General features: G+C 39.6%; 1 protein-coding gene and 1 pseudogene across 1 annotated transcript in view; both read right to left on the bottom strand.

Moving 5' to 3' along the window:
- Positions 1-4,402: 4,402 nt before the first annotated feature.
- On the bottom strand, positions 4,403-5,799 carry LOC121520276 (annotated as a pseudogene).
- A 10,785-nt stretch (positions 5,800-16,584) lies between these two features.
- Positions 16,585-23,013, bottom strand: part of nmnat2 (nicotinamide nucleotide adenylyltransferase 2) — a 29,932-nt gene continuing 23,503 nt past the window's right edge. The window contains exons 8-11 of the mRNA XM_041803061.1: positions 21,175-21,251; positions 20,046-20,147; positions 19,581-19,648; positions 16,585-17,514 (exon numbers count right to left, since the gene is read on the bottom strand). Coding sequence (XP_041658995.1) covers positions 17,412-17,514; positions 19,581-19,648; positions 20,046-20,147; positions 21,175-21,251 — 350 coding nt within the window. The 3' untranslated portion in view covers positions 16,585-17,411. The remainder of the gene's footprint in view (positions 17,515-19,580; positions 19,649-20,045; positions 20,148-21,174; positions 21,252-23,013) is intronic.

Here is a 23,013-nt window from a genome sequence, read left to right as displayed (position 1 = left end):
TTATGACTTTATTCTCATATTATTACAATTTTTTTCTCGTAATATTTCAACTTTTTTTCTCATAATATTACAACTTTTTTTTCTTGTAATATTACAACTTTTTTCTTGTAATATTACAACTTTTTTTTTTTTTTTTTTTTTTTTTTTTTCAATTTTTACCACCTTTTAGCAACTTTCACCCTTTTTTGCCACTTTCTTCCACCTCTTTATGTTTGTCCTCTCTAAAACACACCTGTCCCCTCAGCCTTGGTCTATTTTGCCACCTTCTATTTTGCCTTTGTTTGGCCACTTCTTTGCCCAATTTTTAATCACTTTTACCCCAACATTTAACCTTTTTTTGCCACTTTTAACCCATTTTTTGCCCCTTGTGCCAATTATTACCCCTTTTTTACTTGTTCTTGCCCCTTTTTGCCTAGTTTTGCCATGTTTTTTTCATCACTTGTAACCAGTTTTTGCCACCCCCAGTTGTCTGGGCCCCAGAAACCTCTCCCTTTGACCCCCCCTTATAGGCCCCCTTGACTGTTATATTATTTTAAAAGTCTGTTTTGCATTGAAATGAATCTGGTGTGCCTTGGGTGAAAACATTTTGAAAACCACTGCTATAAAAATACAATGATCATCTTTGTTCTTACATTCTTATTGTATACAGGCATAGTCTTTAATAAGTGCTGTTTACTTTCAGATGTAACCCTTTCATGTAGAACAGGTGGTTGATGATCATAAATCAGACAGTAGTAGTGGTACCTAAACGCAGCGTTTACCCATGCGGGATGTTTAAACTCCATAATCATTGATATTGAGGGTAATCAGAGAGGCTTCTTTAGGCAGTAATTGATGATTCACATGTGTTTTTCTATGTCCAACAGAAAGTTGTAGAAGTGGAGCTCAGACTGTCAGACTGATGGGAATGTGGAGTCAGATCCAGTCTGAGGTGAGTACCGTTAGCCTGTGTGAATATAGCATCATTGAAGCTAACAGAGTAGAGAAGCTAGGCTGCTATCAGATAGAAGACACATTTACTTTTAGGAATGTCCCTGTTCTAACTTTGTCACTGACAAACAAGTGGCTTTAATTTATCCTTTTTAAAGCACTCATCTGAACAATATTATAAAACAATGTATTTAAGTGTAAATCTGCAGATAACATTCTAAAAGGCCCTCTTTTTAAATGTTGTTTTTTTTTATATGTTTCATTAATCAGGTACTCTCACTCAGCTTTTATGCCATTTTCAACCATTTTAATGCTTTTTAGTTATTTTTATTTCTTTTAGCTGTTTATGCTTTTTGTCAGCTATTCTAATTCTATTTAGGTATTTTTTTTAGCTATTTTAATGCTATTTAGCTATTTTTATTTCTTTATGCTGTTTATGCTATTTTCAGCTGTTATTAAAAGTTATTAAGCTATTTTATGCTATTTTCTTGAGATTTTGTATGCTATTTTCAGCTTTTTTCATACTAACTAGCTATTTTATGCTATTATTAGAGATTTTTATGCTTTTTTTCCCCCATCAATTTTTAATGCTTTTAGCTGATTTATGCTATATTTAGACAATCCAATGTTTTTTCAGCTTTTTTTATGGAATTTAGCTAATTTATGCTATATTAAGAGATTTTTTACTCTATTTTGAGCTATTTTCATGCTATTTAGCTAATTTATGCTATTTTCACATATTTTAATGCTATATAGGTATTTAATGCTATTTTAAGAGATTTTTTATGCTTTTCCCAGCAATTTTCATGGCTTTTAGCTAATTTATGCTGTTTTTAGACAACTTTAAAGATTTTTTTCAGCTATTTTTACATCATTTCGATAATTTATGCTATATTCAGAGATTTATTTATGCCTTTTTCAACTATTTTCATGCTATTTAGTTATTTTATGCTTTTTTAGAGATCTTTATGCTTTTTTCAGCTATTTTTATGCTTTCAGCTAATTTATGCTATTTTTAGAGATTTTTATGCTATTTTCAACTATTTGTGTATGATTTAGATATTTTATGTTTTTTGGGGGGACTTTAATTCAGCTATTTTTCAGATATTTAGCTTTTGTGTGCTATTTTTGAGATTTTCATGGATTTTTTTTCAGCTATTTTTATGCTATTTAGCTATTTTTATTTCTATTAGCTGTTTATGCTATTTTTATACTATTTTAAGCTATTTAGATATTTTATGCTTTTTTTAAAGACATTTTTCATGCCTTTTCAGTTTTTTCAGCTATTTAGTTTTTTATCCTTGTTTTTAGAGATATTCATGCTTTTTTCAGCTATTTTTATGCTATTTAGCTATTTTATGCTTCTTTTTAGAGATTTGTATGCTTTTTTTTAGCTGTTTTATGCTATTTAGCTGTTATATGCTATTTTTTTTTAGAGATTTCAGGCTTTTTTTCAGCTATTTTATGCTATTTAGTTTTCAGGCTTTTTTAAGACATTTTTTAATGCTATTGTCAGCTATTTTTACCGTATTTTCCTATTTTATGCCATTTATTCTGAGATTTTTATGTTTTTCAGCTATTTAGTTTTTTTTATCCATGTTTTTAAAGAGATTTTTATGCTTTTTTCAGCTATTTTTTGCCTTTTCAGCTATTTTTATAGCAGTTCTTTCTCAGTTCAGCTCTCAGCATCCCCATGCAATAATAGCTGAAATTGTATTTCAATCTCATTTAATTAAAACATCCATAACACTTCAAAATAACTAACTTAGTCTTTTTATCTTTAATTGACTGTAATTACAGACAGCTAGAACAGTGATAATATGTAATATGTCATAGCTCTGATGTTAGGCCATGTTCAGTCTAATAATGCACATTTGAACATGATATTTCCTTTACATAAAGAGTGTGTCATTTAAAAAGTCAGAGCTGGACACTCGTAATAACGGTTCTTTTTTCAGTCAAATAACCTTAATAATGATAGAATAATATGAATAATCTTTATTTCTAGAAGACTTTTCAAACTCAAAGCAAGAAGAATGATGTGATGTCAGAGTTTTTCTTTAGTGCTTGTTTCTGTCTGAAGGACTAATGATGAGCAGACTTTGATAAAGAAACTCAGGGACAGATGCTTTTATGGGTTTGATTTTCCTAGAGATCACAAAGCTGCTAAACCCCAATGAAGATTTTTACTGTCAGAATAACTGAAAGTATAAATGTTTAACAAAGCACAGAAAAGAGAATTTAGACAAGTTTACACAGCATTTAACAGAGACACCTGAGTAAATATAAAAGACTTTAACAGACTCAAAATATCCTGATAATAATTAGACTGCATTTATATAGAAAACAGAAGATTAAAGACACGTTAATAAGTCAGACTAAAAGATGTAAACTACAAACCAACTGTATGAATAAAGACAAGTATTTCTCTGATCCTTTAAATGAAAGAAGTCACTTTATTCAAAGCTGTCCATTCAGACTGATTCATATTTAAAGGTTCAGGTTAAACAGAGAGTAAGTCAGCAAATAAAAAGCAGAAGAAAATGACATGAAAGGAATAAATGTGATTTGTTGAACAGTCAAAGCTTCTTCTCTGATTTATTTTCAGCTTTAAAGCAAACAGAGAAAAATGACAGGAAGTTCTTTCAGATTAGATCTGATGATTTTTGGTTCTGTTGATCTCAGCTCTGTGTTAACGACAAGCAGCCACATCAGGACAACACAGTGACCTTCATCACAGGCTGAGATTAAAACCAGAACATCTGGAAATAACCTGACTGATGTTCTTCATCATCAGGTTTGAGTTTGGTTCCACAGCCACAGAGATCTTCATCATCAGGTTTTAGTTTGGTTCCACAGTCACAGAGATCTTCATCATCAGGTTTTAGTTTGGTTCCATAGTCACAGAGATCTTCATCATCAGGTTTTAGTTTGGTTCCACAGTCACAGAGATCTTCATCATCAGGTTCTAGTTTGGTTCCACAGTCTCAGAGATCTTCATCATCAGGTTCTAGTTTGGTTCCACAGTCACAGAGATCTTCATCATCAGGTTTTAGTTTGGTTCCACAGTCTCAGAGATCTTCATCATCAGGTTCTAGTTTGGTTCCACAGTCACAGAGATCTTCATCATCAGGTTCTAGTTTGGTTCCACAGTCACAGAGATCTTCATCATCAGGTTTTAGTTTGGTTCCACAGTCACAGAGATCTTCATCATCAGGTTTTAGTTTGGTTCCACAGTCACAGAGATCTTCATCATCAGGTTTTAGTTTGGTTCCACAGTCACAGAGATCTTCATCATCAGGTTTTAGTTTGGTTCCACAGTCACAGAGATCTTCATCATCAGGTTTTAGTTTGGTTCCACAGTCTCAGAGATCTTCATCATCAGGTTTTAGTTTGGTTCCACAGTCTCAGAGATCTTCATCATCAGGTTTTAGTTTGGTTCCACAGTCTCAGAGATCTTCATCATCAGGTTCTAGTTTGGTTCCACAGTCTCAGAGATCTTCTCTGGTAAAATCTTCAGTAGATGTTTATCCCCAGTATTAATGAGTGGAACCATGGTCTCCGTGAAAGTGTGTTTAAAGGTGTAGATGTGTGTGTTAGTATCAGGATCAGAGAACCTCAGCTCTCCTCTGTTCCAGTCCAGATTCACTCCGATCCTCTTTGGAGGATTCTTCACTGAGAGATCAGTGAATCCATGTAATGATGAGTCTGCTATGTATTTACCATCATATAACCATATTCCCCAGAATCCAGACTCTTCCTCTCCCTTCCTCTGTCCAGACTCTGCCATCACTCCCAGTATCCAGTCTTTACTGTCTCCAACCTGGACGTCCCAGCTGTGAGTCCCTGAGTTAAAGCCCTCAGAGCCCAGGACAGAGTAGTAAATATCAAACCTCTCTGGATTATCAGGAAGCTGCTGTCTCTCTCCTCGTCTCACAGCGGTCAGATCATCAGACAGGATGAGTTCTGGATAAGTAGTGTTTGGGTCTAGAATGACAGGCGTGTAGGAGACCAGGTCCTTCATCTTGGTCCAGATGTTGAAGCCCAGGTTGCCCAGGTGTTTGGCCTGGTCTATCAGAGCTCCTGAGGGCAGCTGTGGATCCTCCAGCAGGGGGCGCTGCTGGACTCTCTCCACTGCAGCCTTGTAGTTTTTCAGGAAGGAGACGTCTTGGGCCGTCAGCTGGTCCTCTGTGGCTCTGACTGTGTGTGAAAGATCTGCTATCTGTGCTCTCAGAGCCTCCATCTGCTCCTTCATCCTCTGTCTCTTCTGCTCCTCTTCCTCCCTCAGTGCACGCAGCCTGGCCTCCTCTTCCTCTGCTAGAAACTGGTGAAGCTTCTTAAACTGCTCCTTAATCTGCCTCTCTGTGTGTCGGGCCTGGACCTCCATGTGGTCCAGAGTTTGATCAAACTCCACTTGAACTTTTTCACAAACCGTTAACTTCTCCTTTAAGGGCTGCAGAGTTTCCTCAAGTTTCTCCTTGTGTTCTTCTGCAGCTTCATCGATGGGTCTGAATCTGTGGTTGGAGTGTTTTTTTGAGTCTCTGCAGACGACACACACCGGCACCTGATGGTCCAGACAGAAGAGTCTGAGTTTCTTAGAGTGTAGACTGCAACGGGCCACTTCAGGCTTTGGAGATCTCTGATCTCTCTCCTGTAGAAAAGTCTCACACAGATTCTTTAAAGCAAAGTTAGGAGGTAATTCCCTAGAGTTTCTCCTCTTACTAACAGGACACTCCTTGTCCTCCTTCTCCTTCCAGCTCTTCTCCACACACGCTCTACAGAAGCTGTGGCAGCAGGACAGATGACGGGATCTGTAAAGATGTCCAGGCAGACCGGACAGCTCAGATCCTCCTCTAGCTTGGACGCCATTTTGTTTCCTGAAGCCCTGGCAGATGGTAAAGAAGTTACTCCCTGTCTTCCCTGTTCTGACAATTTGGTTCTTGATACTTTTAAATTCAGATTCAGTGCCTGGTTAAAGTGGAAGTATTTCCAGTATTCCAGTATTCCCAGTGTTCCCAGTATTCCCTCCGTCTGTCCTCTCTCAGTTGTAGTTCTCCTGGGTCTTGTCTGCAGGTCTCTGTGTCTCTTCTGTCTGAGGTGAAATAATCAAAAGTTTCCTGCTCTGTCTCAGGTGAGGCAGGTGAGGGGGCGGAGCTTGTTCAGAGCAGGAACACAGTAGTCATTCTGATTGGTAGTTAGTGTTGAGTGACATGTTGGTGCATCCTCATACCTGCAGATGAGGGAGGGAACAGAGAAATATTTGGATGAGGTGGAGTCTTCAGTTTTGGAGGTAGAAGTGGATTTTCAGGTTCTGCTGCGTTCATGAAGAGCAGCTTTTTAATCAGAGACACAGAGAGTCTCACAAACACACAGGACTAGCTGGACTTGACCTCTGACACTGATTACTGTCTGACACTCTTTATTCAGGTTTGGCTCTGTTCACACATTCAAAGCTGTTAGACCTGATGAAGTAGTTTGATTTGTAAAATAGAGCGATGAGAACAAATGAAACATTTAAGGGAATAAAGAGCCATTCTTTCCCTTCTTTACTCCCAAGTTTGAGCTCAATTACACAGTTAAAATGTGTTGATCATGGATGGACCTCCTGTTGTCACAGACTTACATTCATGTTCATCTCCATTCATTCCCCCTCTCCAAGATGGCAGCCACATAGACATATCTGTGCTAGAGTAGTAGTGGCCCAGCTATGGGCTGCACCAGCTGTGCGTGAGTTCAAACGTAGCCTAGTTTGAACGCAAGGTCTTACTTTTGACAGAGTTTACACTCTGCTAACAACTGAGGTGCTGCACCAGCTGTGATAGTTTCAACGTAGGCATAAAGGGATAGTCCAGGATTTTTGAAGTTGGGTTGACTGAGGTACTAGGCTATAATAGTAGTGGCATTAGCCTCCAGTGATTTCTGTGTAAGTTACTCCTGTGGTTATAAAGAGCTCAGAGAGATCTGCCACATAATGGCTGTAGATGGGAACGCTATATTTGCATAGTTTAATGAGAAGTACGTAAAAATGGGCCAAGAAAATTTGTTGGCTCTGCCAGGGAGCACCCTAGATTGCAATTTATCCTATATTTTACACTTAAGAAACCCTAGAGGGCACTTTCTGACATTTTTCCTCTTGAAGGCCACCCTAGAGGGCACTCTACCACAATTTCTACACTTAAAGAACCCTAGAGGGCACTTTACCACATTTTTTTACACTTGAGGAACCCTAGAGGGCACTTTACCACAAATTTTTAAACTAAAGGTACCCTAGAGGGCACTTTACCACAATTTTTACACTTAAGGAACCCTAGAGGGCACTTTACCACATTTTTTTACACTTGAGGAACCCTAAAGGGCACTTTTACACAATTTTTTACACTTAAGGAATCCTAGAGGGCACTTTACCACATTTTTTACACTTGAGGAGCCCTAGAGGGCACTTTACCATATTTTTTTTACACGTAAGGAACCCTAGAGGGCACTTTATCACATTTTTTTACACTTAAGGAATCCTAGAGGGCACTTTACCACATTTTTTACACTTGAGGAACCCTAGAGGGCACGTTACCACAAATTTTTAAACTTAAGGTACCCTAGAGGGCACTTTACCACAATTTTTTAAAACTTAAGAAACCCTAGAGGGAACTTTACCACAATTTTTTACACTTGAGGAACCCTAGAGGGCACTTTACCACAATTTTTTACACTTGAGGAACCCTAGAGGGCACTTTACCACAATTTTTTTACACTTGAGGAACCCCAGAGGGCACTTTACCACATTTTTTTGACACTTGAGGAACCCTAGAGGGCACTTTACCACAATTTTTTACACTTGAGGAACCCTAGAGGGCACTTTACCACATTTTTTACACTTGAGGAGCCCTAGAGGGCACTTTACCACATTTTTTTGACACTTGAGGAACCCTAGAGGGCACTTTACCACATTTTTTACCGTTGAGGAACCCTAGAGGGCACTTTACCAAAATTTTTCTGACACTTGAGGAACCCGAGAGGGCACTTTACCACATTTTTTTGACACTTGAGAAACCCTAGAGGGCACTTTACCACATTTTTTACACTTGAGGAGCCCTAGAGGGCACTTTACCATATTTTTTTTACACGTAAGGAACCCTAGAGGGCACTTTATCACATTTTTTTACACTTAAGGTACCCTAGAGGGCACTTTACCAAAATTTTTTACACTTGAGGAACCCTAGAGGGCACGTTACCACAAATTTTTAAACTTAAGGTACCCTAGAGGGCACTTTACCACAATTTTTTAAAACTTAAGAAACCCTAGAGGGATCTTTACCACAATTTTTTACACTTGAGGAACCCTAGAGGGCACTTTACCACAATTTTTTACACTTGAGGAACCCTAGAGGGCACTTTACCACAATTTTTTTACACTTGAGGAACCCCAGAGGGCACTTTACCACATTTTTTTGACACTTGAGGAACCCTAGAGGGCACTTTACCACAATTTTTTACACTTGAGGAACCCTAGAGGGCACTTTACCACATTTTTTACACTTGAGGAGCCCTAGAGGGCACTTTACCACATTTTTTTGACACTTGAGGAACCCTAGAGGGCACTTTACCACATTTTTTACCGTTGAGGAACCCTAGAGGGCACTTTACCACAATTTTTCTGACACTTGAGGAACCCGAGAGGGCACTTTACCACATTTTTTTGACACTTGAGAAACCCTAGAGGGCACTTTACCAGAAATTTTTACACTTGAGGAACCCTAGAGGGCACTTTACCACAATTTTTTTGACACTTGAGGAACCCTAGAGGGCACTTTACCACAATTTTTTACACTTGAGGAACCTTAGAGGGCACTTCATCAATTTCTGTCAAGCAGAATAACACCTTGGATTGGATTCTTACTTTTGACAGAGTTTACACTCTGCTAACAACTGAGGTGCTGCACCAGCTGTGATAGTTTCAATGTAGGCGTAAAGGCATAGTTCAGGATTTTTGAAGTTGGGTTGACTGAGGTACTAGGCTATAATAGTAGTGGCATTAGCCTCCAGTGATTTCTGTGTAAGTTACTCCTGTGGTTATAAAGAGCTCAGAGAGATCTGCCACATAATGGCTGTAGATGGGAACGCTTTATTTGCATAGATTAACAAGAAGTATGTAAAAATGGGCCAAGAAAATTTGTTGGCTCTGCCAGGGAGCACCCTAGATTGCAATTTATCCTATATTTTACACTTAAGAAACCCTAGAGGGCACTTTCTGACATTTTTCCTCTTGAAGGCCACCCTAGAGGGCACTCTACCACAATTTCTACACTTAAAGAACCCTAGAGGGCACTTTACCACATTTTTTTACACTTGAGGAACCCTAGAGGGCACTTTACCACATTTTTTTACACTTGAGGAACCCTAAAGGCCACTTTACCACAATTTTTACACTTAAGGAACCCTAGAGGGCACTTTACCACATTTCTTACACTTGAGGAACCCTAGAGGGCACTTTACCATATTTTTTTTAACACGTAAGGAACCCTAGAGGGCACTTTATCACATTTTTTTACACTTAAGGTACCCTAGAGGGCACTTTACCACATTTTTTACACTTGAGGAACCCTAGAGGGCACTTTACCACAATTTTTTTTACACGTAAGGAACCCTAGAGGGAACTTTATCACATTTTTTTACACTTGAGGAACCCTAGAGGGCACTTTACCACAATTTTTTACACTTGAGGAACCCTAGAGGGCACGTTACCACAAATTTTTAAACTTAAGGTACCCTAGAGGGCACTTTACCACAATTTTTTAAAACTTAAGAAACCCTAGAGGGCACTTTACCACAATTTTTTTGACACTTGAGGAACCCTAGGAGCACTTTACCACAATTTTTTACACTTGAGGAACCCTAGAGGGCACTTTACCACAATTTTTCTGACACTTGAGGAACCCTAGAGGGCACTTTACCACATTTTTTTGACACTTAAGAAACCCTAGAGGGCACTTTACCACAAATTTTTACACTTGAGGAACCCTAGAGGGCACTTTACCACATTTTTTTGACACTTTAGAAACCCTAGAGGGCACTTTACCACTATTTTTTTGACACTTGAGGAATCCTAGAGGGCACTTTACCACATTTTTTACCGTTGAGGAACCCTAGAGGGCACTTTACCACAATTTTTCTGACACTTGAGGAACCCGAGAGGGCACTTTACCACATTTTTTTGACACTTGAGAAACCCTAGAGGGCACTTTACCAGAAATTTTTACACTTGAGGAACCCTAGAGGGCACTTTACCACAATTTTTTTGACACTTGAGGAACCCTAGAGGGCACTTTACCACAATTTTTTACACTTGAGGAACCTTAGAGGGCACTTCATCAATTTCTGTCAGGCAGAATAACACCTTGGATTGGATTCTTACTTTTGACAGAGTTTACACTCTGCTAACAACTGAGGTGCTGCACCAGCTGTGATAGTTTCAATGTAGGCGTAAAGGCATAGTTCAGGATTTTTGAAGTTGGGTTGACTGAGGTACTAGGCTATAATAGTAGTGGCATTAGCCTCCAGTGATTTCTGTGTAAGTTACTCCTGTGGTTATAAAGAGCTCAGAGAGATCTGCCACATAATGGCTGTAGATGGGAACGCTATATTTGCATAGATTAACGAGAAGTACGTAAAAATTGCCAAGAAAATTTGTTGGCTCTGCCAGGGAGCACCCTAGATTGATATTTATCCTATATTTTACACTTAAGAAACCCTAGAGGGCACTTTCTGACATTTTTCCTCTTGAAGGCCACCCTAGAGGGCACTCTACCACAATTTTTACACTTAAGGAACCCTAGAGGGCACTTTACCACATTTTCTTTACACTTGAGGAACCCTAGAGGGCACTTTACCACATTTTTTTACACTTGAGGAACCCTAAAGGCCACTTTTACACAATTTTTTACACTTAAGGAACCCTAGAGGGCACTTTACCACATTTTTTACACTTGAGGAACCCTAGAGGGCACTTTACCATATTTTTTTTACACGTAAGGAACCCTAGAGGGCACTTTATCACTTTTTTTTACACTTAAGGTACCCTAGAGGGCACTTTACCACAATTTTTTTTACACGTAAGGAACCCTAGAGGGCACTTTATCACATTTTTTTACACTTAAGGTACCCTAGAGGGCACTTTACCAAAATTTTTTACACTTGAGGAACCCTAGAGGGCACGTTACCACAAATTTTTAAACTTAAGGTACCCTAGAGGGCACTTTACCACAATTTTTTAAAACTTAAGAAACCCTAGAGGGAACTTTACCACAATTTTTCACACTTGAGAAACCCTAGAGAGAACTTTACCACAATTTTTTTGACACTTGAGGAACCCTAGAGGGCACTTTACCACAATTTTTTACACTTAAGAAACCCTAGAGGGAACTTGACCACAATTTCTTTTACACTAGAGGAACCTTAGAGGGCACTTCATCAATTTCTGTCAAGCAGAATAACACCTTGGATTGGATTTTTTTCACTTTTTGTGAGTCATAGAGGCATCAATGAGAGCACTTTAGCTTTGTGTTTTTGGAACATTGGGGCACATGGGGTCCCTCACCAGTTGAGGAACCCAAGAGGGCACTTTACCACAATTTTTTACACTTGAGGAACCCTAAAGGGCACTTTACCACAATTTTTTACACTTGAGGAACCCTAGAGGGTACTTTACCACTTTACCCCCCCCCCCCCATGTTGTGTTTAAAAATTGGACAGAACCCGAAATCATAAGAATATGTGCACTTTTATCTTCACATCTCAGTTTGATAAATGAAGTTTATTAATCAAGAACATTGAATCAAATATACACCCTGATCTGTAATCACACTCATCCACATTAAAATTGACACGTCATTTTTAAGAGTGCGTTACAGTTTACAATCAAATGAAGTCAGAGCAACAGAAGGCAGATTCAAACCAACATTTGAGCTACGTAGTACAACATAAAGTCAACTTAAGGAACTGAGAATACACTCACACATAAAATAAAAACAAGTCAATGTAGAAATCTCTGCAAACAAATGTTCATGTCACGTGGCTGAGGCGTTGATCTGTACATTTACAGTGAATAAAAAATGGATGGACATCAGTAGCGATGGCCGCCACTCTTTAGTAGATGATTCTTTATTTATATTCACTTTTTGTGTTGTTTCTCTTTATGCAAACACATTCACAACAGATTGTTTTCTACCGAGTGATGAACGTTCATGCCAGAACCAAACTGTCTAAGCATGCAGTCTAAGAAGAGCTAACAGCAGCACACAAAGAAGAAAAAACAACCCCATACACCCACAACAACGACACTGCTGCTGAGGATTAGTCTCAGAACCCTCCAGGACCCTCCAGGACCCTTCAGGACCCTCATAGCCTCAAAACCTCATTCACTTGTCTGTTGATCACATTCAGAAGGCGGTTTTCCTCTGATTCATGGTGTTAAAATGTACTGCTGTGGCCCAGATCAGTCAGTAACTGTCAGGATAACTGAAGTTCACCTCAACATGAAGCAGGTCGTAGTTTAAGTTAAACAGCTGACTCTACAAAACAGCAGGAACAGTTCAAGCATCACTGTTAGCTTAGCACAAGAACTGCTAAACCAGCTGAAGCCATGCAAGCTAACGTTAGCAGCTAACGTAACTCAGGAAGTGCTCAGATTGCATTGGCTGTTGTCTATAGGTTTTTTGCAATCACATGATCTCAGTGACACAGGAAAGCCTGATTGGGGGGACAGGAAGTAGAGGACATGAATGGAGGGTTAGTACTTTACAGCTCTAACTGGACCTGAAATTATCATCAGAACATTTCTACATACTGGAGTAGGATCCCACAGTTTAACGGATTCACCTGAACAGGAGGTGATCCAGATCCCTAATAGTCAGTCCTGTAGACCTTCTAGTGTCATCTATCCAGACTAAGGTAGACCAGAGTCTAGAGGAGTCTAGTCCTGAGCTAAGAGTCTAGCTGAGCCTTTAACATCTAAAATCCTCCTTTAGTCTCAAACAGTCTTTAATGTAAATGCTGACGTCCTCAACAGAATTAGCCTTGAGGGCTGAGAGAGCGAGGACTGATGAGCTGGTAATGAACGAGTCGGTTCTATTAAATGACTCTTTAATGTGAGCGGTTTATGAACGAGTCTGTTCTACTAAATGACTCTTTAATGTGAGCTGTTCATGAACGAGTCTGTTCTTCTTAATGACTCTTTAATGTGAGCGGTTCATAAATGAGTCTGTTCTACTAAACGACTCTTGAATGTGAGCCGTTTATGAACGAGCCTGTTCTTCTTAATGACTCTTTAAGGTGAGCCGTTCATAAATGAGTCTGTTCTACTAAACGACTCTTGAATGTGAGCCATTCATGAACGAGCCTGTTCTTCTTAATGACTCTTTAATGTGAGCGGTTTATAAACGAGTCTGTTTTACTAAATGACTCTTTAATGTGAGCCGTTCATGAACGAGTCTGTTCTTCTTAATGACTCTTTAATGTGAGCGGTTTATGAACGAGTCTGTTCTACTAAACGACTCTTTAATGTGAGCCGTCCATGGACGAGCCTGTTCTACTAAATGACTCTTTAATGTGAACGGTTTATGAACGAGTTGGTTCTATTAAATGACTCTTTAATGTGAGCGGTTTATGAACGAGTCTGTTCTACTAAATGACTCTTTAATGTGAGCTGTTCATGAACGAGTCTGTTCTTCTTAATGACTCTTTAATGTGAGCCATTCATGAACGAGTCTGTTCTACTAAACGACTCTTTAACGTGAGCCGTTCATGAACGAGTCTGTTCTACTAAACGACTCTTTAACGTGAGCCGTTCATGAACGAGTCTGTTCTACTAAACGACTCTTTAATGTGAGCCATTCATGAACGATCCTGTTCTATTAAACGACTCTTTAATGTGAGCCATTCATGAACGATCCTGTTCTACTAAACGACTCTTTAATGCGAGCCATTAGTGAATGAGTCTGTTCTACTAAACGACTCTTTAATGTGAGCCACTGTAGCTAGCTCCTGTCTGAGGGCCAGTTTCATTTCCTCCATCCTTTGGCATTATTTAATCCACATTTAAAAAGACAAACTGGAACCAGATGTAGAACCAGCTCTACTGAGCTGAGTCACATGATCTGGCTCAAAAGAGACGGATTTCCCGTCAGAGAGACTGGACTGACACCAGCTGAGGAAACAGTGGTAAGACAAGGGTCTGGACTGGACCAAACCGGACCACTTTGGGGAGACAGACCATACTTGACTGTCGTGTTAGCGCTCGTTCAGGCTTTAGACAGGATTTTTCTAAATTCTGCTTGCTGCTGTTTAACTGCAGTTTTCCAGATTGTTTTTCTTGCCTGAGTATTTCACTACTTTAGGACACAAAATGCCTAGAAATAAATCATGTTTATATTTTCACCTTTTTAATGCTTAACATAGACGTAGAGAGATCAAACATGTCCTTTTGGTAGAGCTTCTCTATGCAGAACTCTCTACGTGTCCCCCATCTGCTACGTGGCGTCATCTGCAAAGATTCATCAGTAGCTAACTAGTAATCAACCATGTGACGGTAAAATAAGGCCGTACAGATCACCGTTAGCGCCTCCTTCAGGGTGTCTGAAGGAGAGGCAAGAGGGCCTGGATTATTTTTGACGGTCTTTTAGTCATTTTTGTTTTTCATGCCTTTAATGAAGGACCTCCTTTCACCTGAAATACTCCGCGTTTAAAAACCAAACTCTAGATGAATAACTCTTTAGTTCTGAAACTGTTCTGAACTTCTACTTAAAGAAAGTGAACTTTACCTTGAGCTGCTGAAACCAGTTGAACTGTAGACCATGACCTGATTGTGTCTGTTCTGTCTCTGTCTGACCCTCATGGCCACTCTAACCTTCATCTACCTGTTTTAATGCGGTTAGTCTACGTCAGCGCGTCAGCGCCACACCCTGGAGATCTCAGAGGAAACCAGCCGCCGACTGAATATGATGAACCGTTTGAAAGGTGCTCTGTTCCAGTCGCTACCACATCCTAGAGCATCAATAGTGTTGCCATGGTTACCCTTAGGTTAATATGCCGTTAGCATGGAGGTTACACAGTTGACCTGAACTATGATGGATGTGTCGTATGTACAGTTTTAGCTACAGCAGACAGCTTTAATGTTCCTTCAGACGTCAGAGGAAACGGCGGGCCTCATGCAGGAACGTCTCTGAATCTTCAACATAACTTCCTGTTACCCAGCAGCCAGGTGATGAAGGTTATCTGTACCTACAGGAAGACCAGTGAAAACAGAAGCAGTCATGTGATGCAGCAGCCTTTCTAAGACAGACTTATTGTTAAAGTGGTTTTAGGTCTGTTTAAGGTTTATAAACGGTGCTGTTTACAGCTACAGTATTGGATTACATCTACAGTTGCATGTTTTGCAGAATTGTCATCAAACTCAGCTGAATTCAACCAGTGGGTCAGGGCCCAAAAATGGGTCTCAGAGCTATCTTCACAGGGACACAAATGTCTAGATCAAGGGTCATCAAGTAAATTAGAAGGGCCAGATTTAGTTTTGACAGAGACTTTCAAACAAACAACAATTCAATACATATTTTGGGCTAATTGACATAATATGGTGTTAGTTTGAGTATTTTCTTTTGACTCCTACAGAATGGACCTCCCCAGTTGTGATTTAGCACCGATATTAACACTTTTAATCCCTTTCACCACTTCATTCGGCCATTTCTGCAACATTTTTTGCCATTCTTCACCCATTTTGATCATTTTTTACACTTTTTGCCCATCTGACTACTCTTTAAACCATTTTAGCCTTGCCTGCTAATTATTGCCCCTGTTTGCCACTTTTAACCACTTTTCTCCACTTTGCCAGGCTATTTTTGGTATATTTTTGCCACTTTTAGATCATTTTTTTGCCATTCTTTTATCCTTTTTACCACTTTTCCTTCATGTTTTATCCCCTTTGTGCTACTTTTTTTTAATCAATTTTTGCCACTTTTCATTTATTTTGTCACTTTTAACCCATTTTGGATAATTATTACCCTTTTATACCTCTTTTACCAATTTTTGCCTCATTTTAACCTCTTTTCACCCCTTTTCCAGCCAATTTTTGTCCCTTTGTGCCACTCTACAACCCTTTTTCAGCACCTTATCTGGACATTTTTGCAACATTTCCACCCTAACCCCAGCTTTTTGCCAGATTTAACCAATTTTTGCTAAGTTTTTGGCAATTTGTTGCCATTATTTCATCACATGTAACCCCTTTTTTACACCTTTTAGCAACTGTAACCCACTTATCTGCCAATTGTGATCTATTTTGACACCTTTTGCTGAGTTTTGCCCACTTCTGCCTTTGTTTGACCAATTTTGCCCTTTTATATCACTTTTAACCCATTTTTAACCCATTTTTACACCATCTAACCCTCTTAGACCAGTGGTAACCCATTTTTGCCACCTTTTTGACACTTTCAACAAGTTTTTGACAGTTTCAGTCCAATGTTTTGCCACTTTTTTCGACCAATTTTTGCCCATTCCTGACTTTGTTTTGCCTGATTTTGCCATGTTTTTCCATCACTTTTAACCCATTTTTGCCACCTTTTGCCCACTTTTTCCATCTCCATGATCCCCCGGTTGTCTTGGCCCCAGAAAGCTCTCCCCTTTATCTCCTCTTATAGGCCACCTTGACTGTAACTTTATTTACCAAGTCTATTTTGTATTGATATGAATGCGGTGTGCCTTGGGTGAAAAAGTTTGAAAATCACTGCTCTAGGGTCTAGTTTCATTCTAAGATTAAACCTGAGAAAACGGTTGTTTTTAAGGAGGGACGGTTTAAATTGAGGACTGAAACTTCTGTATAATCCTGTTTCTGGTGGACTTTATCTATCCTGCAGTGTGCCAACCCTCTGCTCTCTCATTCTCAGCGCTCTGGTTTTCTCCTGCAGCCCTCTGACGGCTGTGAGAAAGCTTCCATTCATCCGTGCCGCTGTCACCACTCGTCACTATGAAGGGTTCTTGCATGAGGCCCAAATGTGTCTCCTTCAGCTAACGGCCGCCCTGATACAGTAGAGGAGTTTACTCCGGTCTGCCGTCGGTACTGAGCATGCCCGGCTGTGTCATGCATTCCCAAAGTTGAATAAAGAGTGATTAAACACTGCCGTCATCGCTGCAGTGGAAATATATGCACAATGACACCTCTGCAGCCCTTAGAGATGACCCCAGCTCATCCCAGAATGCCCCCCTCCCCCCAGCAGTCCCTGATGGTAAGGTCACATGACACAGACAGAAGGCGGGACACGAATGCCCCGGTTGGAAAGTTCAAAGAAGAGTATATGTTTGACACAGAAGACAGAGAAGGACGATATTTTTGATTTTTTTTGGAGGGTGGTGGGGTGTTTAGATAGATGATGGCGGTTCTAGGCAACACCCCCCCGCTCCCTGCTGCTCCGCCCTGCTCTCATGCGTGCAGACGGCGGTCTCTATCCCGAGGCGTTGATGTACAGCTGACTCTGCAGGATGTAGTCGATGACGGGCTGACACAGGTAGTCCACAACGTGGCCGTCGCCGTGCTGCAGGGCCAGTCTGACGGAGAGAGAGCAGACGTATCAGCCTCTACTTCTTCAGTTCATTTTAAAGCTCATAAACTGTCCTGTAACTCAGTGGTTCCCGGCCTTTTTCCCTCAGAGCCCCCCCCCCACTCCCATCGAAGAAAGCTGAGCCCCCTCGGACCCCCTCGGAAAAAAGTCAACATCATAGGAAATAGTTTTCACTGACAGAATCCCAACATTACAGACCAAATAGACTCGTTCTTAACTAAAGATCTATGTCCAAACTAGCCATTATTATCACGGTGCATTAGGACCACTCTTGGAAAAAATGAAAACTAATTTCAAGAAAAAAAATCGAGTTTAAAAAAAATTACTTCATTTAAAAAAATGCATTTTTATGACTTTAAAAGCAATAAATGTCCCTGAGGCCTGGATAAGAATTTTTAAGATTATAAAGCCCAAAAGCCAAAATCTGACCACTGTTTTCAGTTTGGTTTCTTGTAAATTTTTGACTTTACACTGTTGTAAAATTAGGATTTAAAAAACTTTTAAAGTTTCTAATGTCAATTTAGGACTTTTTAAATTCTGTAATTTGATTTTTCTTGTAAATTCCAGACTGTTGAAACTCTGAATGTTGGTTAAGACTTCATAATCTCAAAAATGTGGATTTTTTTTTGAAACAAATTTTTTTTTACCTTTTTGATTAGAAATCTACGCAGGCGTAATGCATTCACTTGAAAATAATAATAAAAAAAAAAATCCTGTTTTTACGAGATAGTATTTCGTACTAACAGGATTTTTTTTAAATTTTTGATTTTCCTGTTTTTATGAAATAGTATCTCATAAAAACAGGAAAATCTAAAATAAATAAAAAAAAATCCTGTTTTTATGAAAATAAATTTAAAAAAATCCTGTTTTTAATGAAAATAAATTTTTGAAAAATCCTGTTTTTATGAAAATAAACTCTAAAAAAAATCCCTTTTTTTATGAAAATACATTTTAAAAAATCCTGTTTTTATGAATATAAATTTTTAAAAATCCTGTTTTTATGAAAATAAATGAAAAAAAATCCTGTTTTATGAAAATAAATAAAAAAAATCCTGTTTTAATGAAAATAAATTTTTAAAAATCCTGTTTTTATGAAAACAAGTTTAAAAAAATCCAGTTTTTATGAAAATAAATTAAAAAAAATCCTGTTTTTATGAAAATACATTTAAAAAAATCCTGTTTATATGAGATAGTTATGTCATAAAAACAGGAGGATATTTTTTTTTAATTTTTAAGTGAATGCAATACGCCACCGTAGAAATCTACAGCTTCTCCTGACATTTTAATCTTTCAGGTTGGCCCCTATACTCTATTGTACATTAAGTTTGTAATCGTGATTTTTGTTTAATGAACAGCTCATTTTGACAACGTCAGAGCAGACCAGGTCCCGCGCCGTCCCCCTGAAATCTTAAGCGCTCCCCCCAGGGGTCTCCGGACCCCAGGTTGGGAACCACTGCTGTAACAACCAGGGCTGGATTTTCTAAAAGTTTTATCCTGATAAAAATGAACCAGGTTTGGTACTAGACCTTCATCAGGACCACAGTTAGTTAGAAAGGGTGGGACATCATAAACAGGAAGTGGACACACACCTGCAACCACCTCATCACCGATCAGCAACTTAACGAAACAAACTAACATCAGCTTCTTGACTGAGAGAGCAAATGTGATAAAAGGGGGAGTGACCTGACCAATCAGCATCATTAGAGTATAAAGTGGCGGTGGGCGTGGGCATGGTTTAGTTAAGATGACTGCAATCCTGTAAACAATGGCGGCCGGTAAAGAGAAAAGCATGGATGCAGCTCTAGTGCCGTGTTCCTCTGATTGGCCTGTGATGAATGTGACGGACAGAGGGTTTGTCCAATCACCCTGTGGTTCCTTTAACATTCTGCCCTGCCCATATATGGACTGTTACCCAGATGGATAATGAATCTACCTACACCATGGAGATGTTAGAGTCTTTCAGTGTGTCACGTCGGTGATATCTCACGTCAAACCTGGCTGATGTTCTTTATGCGTGATATTTAAAGCAGGTAAATGCAGTAAAATTCCCACCTGCTCTTGGTTGAGCTGACGATTGACATCGGATGACTCGTGGCGTCTTTGACCACGACGATGTTGTCCTGAATCCAGAAAAAAAATCAGATGAGATTGACCGTTTAGAACACATAATGTTCATGCCACTTTGTGAGCAACCATAGATATGTACATGCAGATGCAGCTTTCAGGCTCTGAGAGGCATCCAGGAGGCCGCCATCTTGGAGAGGGGTGCAGCAGCTCAGAAAGATTCACATTTCAGCTACTATTAAATATGTATTTTTTATGGCCTCCTACTGTTGTAAACTTGAAATGTTTTGTGAGATGTGCTGCATAAATAAAGTGGATTGGATTGGATAAACTTAACTTAAACTTGGATTAATTTCAGGACCCCTCTCCAAGATGGCGGACATGTAACCCAGGGGGAATCCACTGTACATTCATATACCCTCAGATAGGAGCGAGATATTTCAGAGGTCTGACCTTAAACTTGCGGAGAATGGAGGAGTGATTCATGATCCTCTCTGTGTCGGCTCCATCACGAGGAACAACCACGATGCCAAAATCACCAACAATCACCTCCATCTGTAACCACGGAAACATGAGGTTAAGAAACACAGCGTTCAAAAAACATGACATTCAGACGTTCAGAAACACGACGTTCAGAAACACGACGTTCAGAAACACGACGTTCAGAAACACGACGTTCAGAAACACGACGTTCAGAAACACGACGTTCAGAAACTGACTTCCTGTTTGTATACAGACAAGCTTTCAGGGGTAGATCGAAGTCTTTAACAGATCATGACCCTCCATGAGAACACAGACAGAAAGATTGGAAGTGTGTAGTTGCAGGGTGGAGGGAATACTTTCAGAAACGCCCGGTGAGACCACACAGCTGCTGTTTGGAGTGGTGATTTTTACAGTGTAGATTCCACTGATCTGAGATCACACAGGAACTCAGGATCAAATGAGACTTCGTGAGAAAAACAAACGTGGAGGGAGAATGAAATCCTCAGCCTGCTCAGCACTCCTGTTGTAGCCATAACTCCAGAGGCTGGTCTACTTCTTCGGTGGTCCACTCAGCTCAGGGCACTGATTGGCTTTAGGATAACTTGTGATAGGGCAACTTTAAATAGGTGCTCCACAGAACCAAGTGAAAACCAAGCTTTAGCTATTTGGAGTCCTAGTACCGTCAAATATGCCAAAAAGAAATGTGGAAGAGGCTAATAGTTTTCCACAGTTATGTTTGGTGCTGCAGCTCCTCCTAGTAGACACCACACACTTGAGAATATGAAGACGAATTTATTTTGACAGAGGGACAAGCAGGTCCAGAATCAGGCCTAACACTGTCTAGTGTACAGCCAAACCAGCAGTTACCCACAGATGACGGGGTACATAACTCGAGTTCTTACTAAAACAACCAGCACTTCCAGAGAGTTAAAACACTGCATGCTTCAGGGAAACTTCTTCAGTTGTAGATGTTTCTGTTGTTGAAGACATCTACATGAATTATCAGCTATGACGGTGTCTGGAGTATAATTTAAGGGTGGGGTTGTACGGTAAATAGGGGGGTCTATTTAGGGTGGGTGCAGGGTTACGGTGTGCTTACATCACTGTCCTTCCACAGGCCAGGGATGCAGAAGGACTCCAGGAGATCACTGCCACACAGGAGCAAGATGCGTAACTCTACAGACGACAAACAGGCAGGAGGAAAGAGACACGGCCTCAGTAAACAACCTGTTTACTCAGTAAACAACATGTTTGCTTGGTAAACGACCTGTTTACTCAGTAAACAACATGTTTGCTTGGTAAACGACCTGTTTACTCAGTAAACAACATGTTTGCTTGGTAAACGACCTGTTTACTGGATAACAACAAAGGAGAAGGATTGAGGCCTGGTTTACATTCTGCATTAACAATGTGTTTTAGGCATTCAGATACCAGTCATGTCCCTTTGGTCCGTACGTACAGACTAGTCTGTCTTCTTCAGGACTCACCCTCCCTCCTCTGATTCTAACAACAGCACCTACATCACCTCTGTGGCTACGTCTCTCTACGTGCTGATAGGAATGAACGAAGGCCAATTAGCCACCAGCTAAGAGGCTAGCAGTGATTCTTTAACAGCTTTTCTCCCTCGTGTTGTCACAAACATCCCTTAAAAGGACATGCTGATATACCATTCAGAAAATAAACCTAGTGAGGTACTGGTAAGACTGGAATGAAAACTGGAGGCCTAGACTGGCATAGATGCAAATGGCAAGGATGGAATGTTTTATTCACTTCAAAGGAGGACATCATCTTTAAGGCAAGGATGGAATGTTTTATAAACTTTAAATGATGACATCATCTTCAAATGGCAAGGATGGAATATTTTATTAACTTCAAAGCATATCATCATCTTCAAAGAGCAAGGATGGAATGTTATATAAACTTCAAAGCACGACATCATCTTTAAAGGCAAAGATGGAATGTTTTATAAACTTCAAAGCACGACATCATCTTTAAAGGCAAAGATGGAATGTTTTATAAACTTCAAAGCACGACATCATCTTTAAAGGCAAAGATGGAATGTTTTATAAACTTCAAAGCACGACATCATCTTTAAAGGCAAAGATGGAATATTTTATAAACTTCAAAGCACGACATCATCTTTAAAGGCAAAGATGGAATGTTTTATAAACTTCAAAGCACGACATCATCTTTAAAGGCAAAGATGGAATATTTTATAAACTTCAAAGGATGACATCATCTTCAAAGAGCAAGGATGGAATGTTTTATTCACTTCAAAGGATGACATCATCTTTAAAGGCAAAGATTGAATATTTTATAAACTATAAATAATGACATCATCTTTAAAGGCAAGGTTGGAATGTTTTATATACTTCAAAGGACAACATATGTCTTAAACCATTTTAAAGACTTCACAGGATGACATCATGAAAGGCAGATGGCAGAATGTTGGTGAAGCCGGGGATGTTGGGTCCACTCCCTACATTGTTGCCAAATAGTAGGCCTTAGTAGGTGACTTTTGAGAAAGTAGGTTGAACTGGAACTCCACACCCATTCCACCCACTTTTCCAAAAATTGCCAACAGAGGACAGTCAACATAAGGGAAAAAGTTTTATCTGTGATCTACTAATGACAGAGAGATGAAGAACAGGTTAGACTGAAATGAAAGAATAAATGATTGACTCGTGGTGTGTCATTCACAGATTACCTGGCTCTGATTTTAGAGTCAGTTCCTTTTTTCCACTCCGCTATCAGCATTGTTGTCTCAGAGACAGAAAAAAGCAAAACTGTACCAAACAAAGATCCAGTTTTTGCTCATCTGTTCATCCAGCTGTTATCTAAAGGTTAAAGCCTGGGTCTGCAGAGGGCCTGGAGCTGGTCCCAGCTGTCATTGGGTAAGAGGTAGGGCTGCTCCTCAGACTGGCCTCCAGTCTCTACT

This window comes from Cheilinus undulatus, linkage group 13, assembly GCF_018320785.1.
Source record: "Cheilinus undulatus linkage group 13, ASM1832078v1, whole genome shotgun sequence".
Taxonomy (NCBI): Eukaryota; Metazoa; Chordata; class Actinopteri; order Labriformes; family Labridae; genus Cheilinus; species Cheilinus undulatus.
The sequence above is the reverse complement of the archived record's forward strand: the minus strand, read 5'-3'. Positions and strand labels throughout refer to the sequence as shown.